At 38.7% G+C, this 12641-nt stretch overlaps 1 protein-coding gene across 4 annotated transcripts in view; it reads right to left on the minus strand.

Moving 5' to 3' along the window:
* Positions 1 to 357: 357 nt before the first annotated feature.
* Positions 358 to 12641, minus strand: part of nrf1 (nuclear respiratory factor 1) — a 78750-nt gene continuing 66466 nt past the window's right edge. For all 4 annotated transcript variants that reach the window (XM_059987050.1, XM_059987051.1, XM_059987052.1 and 1 more), the window contains one exon: positions 358 to 3665. In XM_059987050.1, the coding sequence (XP_059843033.1) occupies positions 3496 to 3665 (170 nt within the window). In that variant the 3' untranslated portion in view covers positions 358 to 3495. The remainder of the gene's footprint in view (positions 3666 to 12641) is intronic.

Here is a 12641-nt window from a genome sequence, read left to right on the forward strand (position 1 = left end):
ATTTGGTGAGGAGAACTGTATAAGATAGAGTTGTAAGGAGAAAGATGATGAAACCATTTGGAAAGGGAAAATGGGAAGGGAGATTCACAAATGGATTGGGAGGAGGAGTGAAGAATAAACAATACAGAAAATGGGGAAGAAAGACATAGGATACAATCTTTGCACTTACAGGTTTTGATTTAATTTGCTGAAATTTGGCATTGTAGTCTGATCCTCAAAGGAGATGCTGCCCTGGCTTAATAGATCAACAAGTTCACAGAAAGGACTGGGTGTCTACTTTGCTGTACATTTTCTAGCCAATAGTACCACTGCAAAGAGTGTTGTGTGACTGCAATAAAAGAGGCAAGGGCCAGCAACCTCCATCTTACCAGGATTATTCACATCTTTATTTCACACCATGTGCTTGCCAAGCCCCCCAAAAATTGCTGGCGGTCTTTAGTTGGCAAATCACATTCCCAAACAAAAAGGAAAGCAACATAGTAAACAAAATCAAATGCAAATTACTTCATTCAAATACATTTTCAGAGTATTGAAGGGGAATAAATACGGTAGCAAACAAACCACAGTACTTCTATGATCTGCAGTCACTTTCAGTATTAAAAGACCTTTTCATTATTATATATACAGTATTTGTAGCTATATGAAAATTCATCTTTGCAATGTGTCATTATACCATTGTGGCTATCTTCTGCAAGTATTTATTGGTCCACTTCACTGACTGGACAAATATGGAGAAACAAATAGAAACCAACATTTCTCCACTCTCCAAAAATCTATCAGAGTAATTTTCACTCCATTCCAACTTACTGTATAGAATTACATTTTATGTGGAGCCTAACTTACTCCCAAAGCTTTTTCTCCTAATCATCCCAACCACTAACAACCCAAAGTCAACAACTTTCTGTATATGCTTTAACTCATATTGACACGGACTCAATATAAACACAAAAGATACTACAAATCTTGAGAAGCACACACAAAATTCTGCAGAAACTGGCTAGGTCAGGCAGTGTTTGTGGTGGGGAACAGGCGATATTTTGAGCTAAATCCTTTAATCCCCTCCATTGATGTTGCTTGACTTGCTGAGTTCCTCCAGCACTTTGTGTGTGTGTGTGTGTGTGTGTGTGTGTGTGTGTGTGTTGCCCAATGGTATAGTTTTATCCTATAACAATTCTTTGATTCTACCAGTGGTGACATGCCTCATTAGTGCTTTATCACAAATTATCAGACTTTCTTCAAGTTGGACAAATTGGTATTTCTATCTGACCCTTGCTTCAGTTGTGTGTATGAGCTAGAAGAGATTGAACAACAGTCATAAAGAAGGAGGACGTTTTAACAAAGTGTGACAATGATCATGGAAGCCCCCCACATGTTCTACACCCAAAATTCAGGGTTGGAGAGAAGCTCTTAACACAAAGGCGAAGCACTATGTGGCACATTACTAACAAGGGCTGATGAAATAATGTATTGCACATAAAGTACACTGGCACTTCACTTTTGTTCCTGATAGAATACAGAGACAAGTACTAAGTAACCCTAGTGACAACACTGCAATACAGTTTTCTGGTCTGATTTCAAGACCAAGAAAGGTCAATGACAAGGAATATCAAAGTAGCTTAAATAACAACCAGCCCCACAGTGGTTTGACTTATATTAAGTTCTCTTCACTTTTCCATAACTACCAAGAAGAATTAATCACTGTGCCGCAATACCTCTCATGCATCACCAGGTATGGACAACAGCATCTACACCATGCAACAAGATCATCCATATCTTTGTTTTTGCTTGCCCTAATCACTCATATAATCCATTAACCCTCCTTTGATAAGGTCTCATGAACAATACCAAGAGAAGCCTGAAATTTACTATTAGCACCACTTCTAATTATATTTATTTGAGTTTATCTACTCACCAAGAAAATTCCACAACTAAAAGTCTTTCAGAAAAACACCAGGAACAAAGGTGCAGACCACAATACTGGAACCTTGAATAAGCTTATACCATTCATGCAGATTGACTCTTGCGCATCAATGGAAATCTAAAATATGTTTTATATGAATTAACATGGATTTGTGGACTAACTTTACAGGAATGAACAACTTTGTTCTGCATATTGAATCATATGGAAACTAGCCCCATTTTCCAAAGCAAAGAGTAAGCACTATGCTCACACCGATCCACAAACCTCCAATAGGTCTACTTTTCCTTCCTTTGGGATATTTTACTGTGTCAAAGGCACTATATAAATGCAACTGTATCCCTATTATTATATATTTAGTGGTTTTAATCCAACTCCAAACAACTATTTATAGATTGCTCATTACATGGATTCGATCTAACAGCAGGAGTGAGTAGACTGGAGTCTTGAGACAGACACTGCAGGTACATCCCTCTCTTCAGTGCCTGGAGTCCAAAGCCTTCAAAGTGGTACCTTTGTGCTCAATATTTACTGAAGCATCAGTAAAAAGGCAGTTGAAACTTGGATTTTATATCCATTGCCTGAGGAACTGACAGGAATTAAATAAAATTTATATAAAATTAAAACTATTAAAATAATTCCCAATGGATTGCTGATCTTGACTTGTCCCATTGTGTGGATTCTGCTGGTCTTCATAATCCCCTTAAATTCCTGTCAGCTTTTAACTCTTCTCTTTTCCCAAAGGCTCTGCTTGGTGTTTTCACCTGTTAGGTAGCTCACAGAAATGGCCACTCTCAGCCCAAAGCCTGAAGATGATAATGGGATGTGGGAGTGGAAGGGGGTGGGGAAATTCAGAGCAGAACCCGATTAACTTAGATATGGTAGCACACATATTCTGTATATACAATAGACACACATATGTATATACACACACAAACATTCGAACAGGGGCTACTGGGCAGTGATTGGAAGAGAAAACTCTGGTGATTAACCCACTGCTATGCTGTGAAGTTGAACACAGCGGAGACTAGAGATATAACACTTTATGCATTAATTTTAATATTTAAAATAGCAATAAAGTAAAAATCTGCATACCAACCAGAGATCAATATTTAAAAGGATTGTTATTCTGGTACTGCGCCAACTTTTATTGTGATGTAAAATGCAGAGGTCCACCCCCTAGCTCCACCCACCCTTGTCAATCCAAATCTCTGGAATCAAATTAGAAAGTTCCTAAATGGGTTCACTAATAAACAAGACCACTCCGCCATTTTCAAAAACACAAACACTTTGTGCATAAATACAGAGAAACGTATACAAATAGTTTTGATTTTCTTTTACCTTCCCCGACCCACCCACCCAATATAAAACAGTAAATACAAGAGCTTGTAATCTCTTTGAAGGTAATATAAGAGACGAGAGGTCCTTCCATGATTTTTCTCTCTCTCAAACACTAAAGCCACAAGGGGTATGGTCTACTTTTACTTTCTTGGCCTTTTGTTACTGCACAATGCCTGATTGCAGGACTCCAAACTGGACTTCTGAAGTAATGTTGTTTTGTCATTTGTATGTCCTCACTATTCCAGTGTCACCACCTCCACCGATTGTCCTTCCACTGTTACTCCAGACGATGGAATTTCTGTCATTCGAGTTGTCACAGGTGCCATCGCAACCTGCACTGGCCTGTTTCCTTGGGCCAAGCTGGTCACAACAGTCTGATACATGCTCACTGGGATTTGAACAAGGCCTGAAAATGAAGGAAAGGGAAAGAACAAATTAACAATACAGGCACAGAGTTCTTAAACTAACCTCACTAGCCTTTCCTTCTGATAAAGCAACTTAGTTTGTGGATATTGCCAAATAGCCCATCAACCCTAATTATGGCCTAACAGGATTTTACAGTGCTACCAAAAGTAACCATCTCTCTCAATTTATTCTTCCTTTTCTTTGGAAAATCAGATAATTTCTTTCTCATATTAGAGACAGGGATCATGAAATGTTATTTGGAACTCTGAAGAGCCAACAATCCTTCAGCTACAGGAGTATAAGGAAAAGCAGACAGAAAAGAGAGAGATGGAGGAAGGGTGGTGAGAGACAGAGAGGGAAGGGGTAGGGAGGGTTAGAAGGGAAGGGATAGAGTGAGGGGGAGGGATAGAAAGGAAGAAGGAAAAGGAGACACACTTTTATGCTACCTGACACAATGAAGGACTTTATCAGAGAGAAAGTTCTGTGAAAGTACTTCCAGATTTCCAAGGTAACATTCTGGATTAGTTCCTAATTTTAGTGTAAAAATACATTTCACCAACATTCCCATTGAAACCCTCCTCCCCAACAAGTAATGATTCTATGGTATATTCAAATATAGCAATTTATACTGTAGTCATACCAAGCAGATAAACTATGCATGCCTGTACTGTAATCTCAGTGTGGAACCTCCCTCAACCTTTAGTCCTCTGCTTTCTAGGTCTAGTTCTTGTTTATCCTCTCCTATTAGTGACTGAAGCTCCAGCCAACTTAGTTGAATATTCTGGAACATACTCCTCACTACCACCTCCTCAAACATCTTCTAACCTCACTTCCTGTCTTGAATTGTCTCTTGTTAATCCAGTTTTGCATAATGCCCTTTTCTCTTCTGTGAAGCACCCTGAAAAATGTCTTATTTGTGTGTTATATAGGTGCAGTTCTATTATTTCCTCGCAGAAGTAACTAAAGTGATATTCAATGTGCTTTCTGGGAATCTGCCCCCCATTATCAACCATCAGATAGAAGGAATGCACCTGAACCAAAGTAAGCAACTTTTCTCCCCTCCAGCTCAGAAATGTCACCCAGCAAAATCACATTCATACTTACCTGAGCCGGATGGACTAGATCTCACATTCTCCATATTCCAAACTGGTGGCACAGTGAAGAGGGCCTGCACCCAAAACACTTCCTACATCCTTCAATAAGCAGCTAAGCTGGTCATGATTTTACTGGTGTTAAATTTCTCTTATATTCAGAGACATTTAAAAGTATCAATATTGAACTAAATAATGAAAGAAATTAAAATAATAATAGAAAAGTAAACTAAAAGATTAAACTAAAGGAAAGTAAATCTCTATTCAATTTGGTCATGGCCAAAGCGTACCTTTTAATGGAGAGAGATTAAATTTACTGGTGTCAAACAAGCAAAGGATTTCTTCTGTTAGCTTTTTGTAATAGTTGTGCCTGAGCTACTAATAATGAGCAGAGGAACACCCTGTGCTTATGAACAAAGGAAATCTTTTCCCAGTGTAAGAATAGTATAATTGAGAAAAGTTTGATCTAAAGGTCCTTATGGTCAGTCCTAACCTGAGCACAGTTGTAATGCAATTGTGAGTCTGGTCTCTGAATCAGGAACAGCAGGGAAAAAATAATAACCAGCCACTGATCACAATCCAGTTGGAACTTTGAACAAGGATAGTAGTGGATTCAACTGAGATAAGTTAAAGGTTAGGCAACCAACTGTTACCCACAATGGTAGCTGAATCGTGAAGAGCAGGTGGCTGATGAAGGCAGAAGGGTGGTTACCTAAATGCCAGGAAACAGCTGGAGCCTTCAAGAATAACGTATACACATGTAACTTGTACTACTGAATGTTTGGCACCAGACAATCAAATGACAAGAGCTCTCTCATCCAAATGGCTTCACTATCTGCTGGATAGTGAGCATCACAATATTAATTAATGGCATCAAAGCAGTCTCCTACTTCGGATGTTTACACAGGTAGCCTTTTGGCAGAATTTATTGATGTCAATAGTGAATGGGAATCTTAGACATTTATACACGTCTTCAATTCTCTCTCCTTCACATATTCTATCAGTCTGTTGTTGCCAGTACACTCTTCTACGTGGTAATGGCACCAATGCAGGTGATGCCAACAGGCTCAATAAACTGATTAGAAAGGTTGGCTCTGTTATAGAAGTCAAACTGGAGACATTGGAAGCTGCAGTAGAACAAAGCATACTATGGAAAATCCTAACAATTCTGGACAATGTTTCTCACCGTCTGCATGCCACTTTGGCTGAACAGAGGAGCATTTTCAGTAATAGAGTAAAACAACAGCGCTGCTCCAAAGAGTGCCATATGAGGTCATTCTTACCCTTGGCCATAAGGCTCTATAATGAGTCGAACTATAGCTGGGGCAGTGATGACCCCTCTTCTTTGACTGTTTAAGGTAACTTACTTTTATTTATTCTTCTTATTTCTCTTCTAATATTGTATATCTGTGAATTTGTACTGCTACTGTGACACATCAACTTCCTTTGGGATCAATAAAGTACCTATCTTTCTATCTTCCATTAGAGTGACCCTTCACATCTCACTGTCTGATCTCACCCAATTATTGCATAGAATTAATAATGAACTTGTCAAAAACCTTATCCACGTTTTGGGTGCTCAAACATTTCATTGGCTGTAGGTCTGAAGACTGTGAAAGGTTCAATATAGATATAACCTGCAATTTTTTTTTTTTGCATGTGTTACCTAGGGTGGACTATTGAGTGACTTTTTTTCTGGCAGAAATTAAATAGCAAACTGACAAAATCTCCTGCACTTAAATATATTTCCCCATTTTAAAACGTTAGCTGACTCTCTACATTTGAGCTAATTCTGTAAGGCTTTACTGTGCCAAGTTATTTTTAATTCATTTTGAAACATTCAGAGGACTTAGCCATGTGAATGATTTAGTGGGGTTAATCCTACGGGTTATATAATTGATGATTAATGTGTAAACAGACGAAGCTTTTATTTTTTATTCAATACTTGTCTATATGTCTAGAATTAAACTTTAATGAAGCTAATCTTTACATCTTCATCCTGACATGAGTTGACAAGCTTTCAAAGTATACCAAGAAAAAACTCTTACCTGCGATCCCACCCCCCGCTCTGTGCTCACATGCAACCAAATTAGAGTATTCAAAAGAAATGAAGTGGGCTTACACACTGGGCAAAATGGAGCAGGACACTTCTGGCTCCTCTAACTGTAAGGACTGGCCCTAACACCACATGTAGCCATTGGAGAAAAGTAGAAATGGATTTATCTGTAGTCTCACTATGGACAATTCCAGGTACAACATTAAGTAATATTTAAGGATAAGGAGCGGCTTACAAAGGATAAGGGGCATTGATCACGAGAGGTTGGAAAGGTGTGGATTGTTCACTTTAGAGGAGAGATTATGAGTGATCTGATTGAGGTTTTCCAAAATGAAATGAAATACTTTTCAGAACAATAAAGAACAAACATTCTCTCTGGCAAGTAGATCACTAATTATAAGTTATAATCACTAATGCAAAATCTAGAAGTTAAGGACAATTGTCATCCATTCACAGTTATTAGATCTAGACCATTCTAACTGGACAAATAGGGATGAATGTTATTCTATAAATATATATTTTTAAAAGGAGCTTGGTGAAGCATATTAAGAACAAGGAATAGTACAGAGTTATGTACAAATGGTAATGGCATTAGACCCGGGACCCAGCATAGCTGCGTTTTTGAGAGCCAACACCGAATCCATAAGCTTCCATGATATTTCAAAGTGGAAGTAATGGAGGGCAAATCATTACAGGGGTATTATTTCCATACATGTCTAATTCTACTCTTACTGAACTGCTGAATGTCAGTTAAAAAAATTAGATTATAACCACAAACACTTTAACCACTTAAGATAATGTGCAAATTAAAATTCTAGCCATGAGAAGCAAACATAGAAAGATGCACTGTGCTTTACACCAGCCTCTCCAGGATGCTTGTTCATCTAATACCACTGGCTTATTCTTCTGATTATCTAGCATCCCTTTGAATATGTCTATATTCAACTCTTTATGAAAAGGTATTTTTCACTCTCATCATTTGCAGGGTTAAGTAATTTTTCTAAAATTCCTTATTGGACTTAGAAGTGACCATCATGCAGTTATGCCCCTACTTTAGGAGTCCCCACATGTGATGAGCAGTCCACTTAGGCCAGTTTCATATGGAGAAAGGAAAGATATCAGACTGTGAATAGGACAGAGCCACTAGCTTGTCATAAGCCCTGGAATTAAGCTCATTACCTTACTCCTAGACTGACTTGGATTCAGTAGTTTTAATAAAACCCAATTACACAATAACATCGCTCAGCAACAAAGCCTTTAGTTGTGTCTTAATAAGAAAGGGACTGAGGCTAATCACAAAGTTGGGGGGGGGGGGGGGAGGGGATGGAACCATAGGAGTCATTTGAAATTGTAAAGTGGAGAATTTTCCCTCAGTTCATGTCCTGAATTTCACTGGGTACACTTTTGTAGGCAACTAATATCAGCAGAGAGAACAATGAAGACTTAATTGCCAGTCCTGATCAATTCTAAAAATGTTAACGCCTGGCAGTCAAGCGGTTTCTCTGGCATGGGTCAAGAACAAACCAGATTTTTGATAAAGATGTACTTTATCAGGTATCTGCTTGAATTATATTAGAATTGCCAATGAATTTTCAAACTTATAGTCTTTTAACATCTTTGGACTATTTTTACTGTGCCCATGGTCTGTTTTTTTTTAATCAATTATGCTATTGTTTTCACTGTTGTAACTATATGATTTTGTGCAGGTCTTGTAGCTTTAGTTTTTGGTCTTGTTTGTCTGGTGGAATTGGAGCTGCTTTCTGGGGAACACGCTAAGATGGTAGCGCGATATTAATATGCAGCAGCCTCTCCAGACTCTGGACTGGGGATTGCCAAACGTTATGTGGATTTTCTGGTGTAGTCTGTTTTGTCATGTGCTTTTGTGACATCATTCTGGAGGAACATTGTCTCATTTTTTAACTGCATTGCATTTGTGGTTTCTAAATGACAATAAACTGAATCTGAATCTGAAATGGACTGTATTGACCTAAGACATAGGATAGAATTAGGCTATTTGGCCCATCATACCTGCTGTCACTTGATCAGGGCTGGTCCAACTTTCCTCTCAGCTCCATTCTCCTGCCTTCTCCTCATATCTCTTTATGCCCTGAACAGTCAAGAACTTATCAACCTCTGCCTTAAAAAATGCAAAAAGTCTTGGCCTCCACAGCAACCAGTGGTAAAGAATTCAGCAGATTCACCACTCTCTGGCTAAAGAAATTCCTCCTCATCTCCGGTCAATAAGGACACCCCTCTATTCTGAGTCTGAGTCCACTTGTCTTAGACTCTCCCACCATAGGAAACATCCTCTCCACATCCATTCTATTAAATAATGAAAGATATCGATAGGTTTCAATGAGGTCACCCCCTCATTCTTCTGAATTCTAGTGAATACAGGCCCAGAGCCATCAGACACACTTCATATGACAAGCTATTCAATCCTGGAATCATTTTCGTGAACCTACTCCAGTTTTAGCACATCCTCTCTAAGATAAGGTGCCCAAAGATGCTCACAATACTCCAAGTGAGGCCTCTCCAGTACTTTATACAGTTCAACATTACATCTTTGCCAATAATCATCCACTATTTTGTTGTTCCCCCATTACTACCTCTCCAGCATTGTTTTCCAGTGTTCTCTCACCTCCTTTTTACATTTTATGTATCCAAAGAAACATTTGTTATCCTCTTTAATATTATTGGCTAGCTTACCTTTGTATTCCATCTGTACCTTCTTAATGACATTTTTAGTTGCCTTCTGTTGGTTTTTAAAATCTTCCCAATTCCCTAACTTCCCACTAATCTTTGTTCTATTATATGCTCTCACTTTGGCTTTTATGTTGGCTTTGACTTCTCTTGTTAGCCATGGCGGTATCATCTTTCCTTTGGAATACTGCTTCCTCTTTGGCTTTCCAAATTGCTTCCAGAAATTCCAGCCATTGCTGCTCTGCTGTCATCCCTGTCAGCGTTCTTTTCCAATCAATTCTGGCCAATTCCTTTCTCATGTCTCTTTAATTCCCTATTCTCCACTGTCATACTGTAATATTTTGTGAACGTACCAAGAGAGTAAAATAAAACACTTACAATCCTATCTTCTACACAGTGGAGATCATCCAAAGCCCTTGCTGCCTGTATCCTAATTTGTACTGTTGCACACCCACCACTCCCATGTTTACTGACCTTGGTTCAGCAAACCCTCAAGTCTTAAAATTTGCAACCTCGTATTTGAATCCCTCAATGTCATCACACATTGCCATCAGTGTAATCTCCTTCACTTCTACAACCTTCAAAAACCTCTCAGCTCCTCCAGTCCTTGCCTACAGCTAATTTTGCTTGGCAATGTTATCACTATCTGTAGCTTCAGCTTCCTCTGAGGTTCTTCTTTAAAGTGCTTGTAGCTCTTCAGATACTCCTCAAAACCTGTCTTTGCCAAAAATGCTGGCTTATATGGCTTGGTGTTAATTTTTTGTTAATGAAGTGATTTAACACATTTCATTGAGTTGAAGGGATTGTAGAAATACAAATAGTTTAATGCGCTGAGCAGCAGAATCTGGCTTGTTCTCTTTTCAGCTCAAGAATGTTGGAGAATAACCCTTATGATAACATCAACCATTGCTCTACAGCAATGCAAATTGACTTTGACAATTTAGCTAATTGATATTTAAATCAGCTTAACTTTCAGAGAAGCTTGAACAAATTGCACAGAAAGGGAACTTGCTGAGGCTGAGGAGGTTCAACCATGAAGGGTTGAATGATTCCTGTCAAGGCCTATGATTTGCTTGGTGGCCATCTAATCCAGGCAGAAGAGAATTATTTATTTCATATCAAGTATTCTTTCTGAAGTGGAACTAGTATTTAATAGAGATTTAGTAAAATCTCTTGTCTTTTGCACTCTCTTAAAAATAAGGCCCAAGTTCTCATATACTTTTAACCCATGTATTAATCCATGCAACTACTATCAAAAATTTTCACACATTGTTTCTTTCTTTTGAATGCCTGATACAGTGGTGACCACCTATTGTGGTCTCTGGTATTTCTGTTTAATCTCAATTTCGACAACTGTTGATTTCTTCTGCAACCGCCACCCCCCCCGCCCCCGTCTACCAATTTGATGGTTCTGAAAGCACTGCAATATACTTGGGCCGCTCCATTTTTTTCCTCGATCACAGACATTCCTCTTGTTCTCTCAATCCTGGTTTTTCTTATGAAAATGGCTCCCAATATTGAATGACAAAGAATACGAAAGGAACCTGAGAAAATCAGCGTGTGGAAATTGTCTTTTAATTCCAGAATGGAGGTTACCTTTAGGCGAGCCTAAATACATTTTAATTGGTATTCGAGCTGAACACAGATCAGTAAATCACAGAAATGGAAATATATTACTGTACTTGAGGCCAGTAATGTAACAGAACTTACTGGAACTTAACTTTGCACCCACATTTAACTGTCTGGTTTACACATAGGTACAGAATTGGTAAGTTTCTCTTTGAGCTGCAACTAGGAATTCAACAACTTTGAAATGGGCTAAATGCCTGTGCCATGGAGTGGATTCCATGAAATAAAATATGAATCCTAGACCACGACCCACATCAACCAATAACCAAATAACCCTCATCAACCAACATCTGAGAAAAAAGATGCATTAATTGTAATAGTAAGGAGTCTAATGTGAATAATAGGTTGATAAATTCTGTTTCATTAAGTGGAGGAACAAGGCAGGATAAAAACAAGTAAAGGAATTATAGGATGAGGTACATAAATCTTTAAAAGAAATGCCCAGGACAGAAATTGACCATAAAGAGATACACAGAACCTGCATAAATGCAAACAGGAATAGTGGATGGGGTGAGATAGTAAAATGAATATGGAGCTGACTTGGAGCAAATGGCTGAACCTATTTAGAGTGGATGTGGAGAGGATGTTTCATATAGTGGGGGAGTCTAGGACCAGAGGTTACAGCCTCAGAAGTGAGCGACATCCATTTAGAGCAGAGATAAGGAGGAATTTCTTTAGCTAGAGAATCGGAATCAGGCTTAATATCATCAGCATATGTTGTGAACTTTAAACATGAGGGAATCTGCAGATGCTGGAAATTCAAGCAACACACACAAAATGCTGGTGGAATACAGCAGGCAGCATCTATAGGGAGAAGCACTGCCGATATTTCAGGCCGAGACCCTTCATCAGGACTAACCTTTCTTTTCAGTTAGTCCTGATGAAGGGTCTCGGCCTGAAACGTCGACGGTGCTTCTCCCGATAGATGCTGCCTGGCCTGCTGTGTTCCACCAGCATTTTGTGTTGTGAACTTTGTTAACTTAGCGGCAGCAGTATAATGCAAAACATGATAATATAGGGAAAAATATAAGTAAATCAATTACATTAAATATATATATAATAAATAGTTTAATTAAAAAATAGTGCAAAACAAAAAAATGCTCATGGGTCATTAATAATGAACACTGTCTTTCTGAGGCATCACTCTTTAAAGATGTCTTGAATACCTCAGCGGCCAGTACCCAAGATGGAGTAGGGTGGTGAATCTGTGGAATTCATTGCCACAGACGGTTATGTTTAAAGTGGAGGTTGATAGGTTCTTGATTAGTCAGGACATAAGAGATTATGGGGAGAAGGCAGGAGAATGGGGTTTGATGGAATGGCGGAGCAGACTTAACGGGCTGAGTGGCCTAATTCTGCTCCTATGTCATATGGTCTTATGCCTCATTCGAAGTTTAAGATGTCCCTGCTTTAATGCAACCAGACTACAAATAGCCTATCAGTTGTCTGTCCTTCAAAGCTCATTATCCTACATCTTAAACTATGGCTGACAGTGGCT

This window comes from Hypanus sabinus, chromosome 13 (genome assembly GCF_030144855.1).
Source record: "Hypanus sabinus isolate sHypSab1 chromosome 13, sHypSab1.hap1, whole genome shotgun sequence".
NCBI lineage: Eukaryota > Metazoa > Chordata > Chondrichthyes > Myliobatiformes > Dasyatidae > Hypanus > Hypanus sabinus.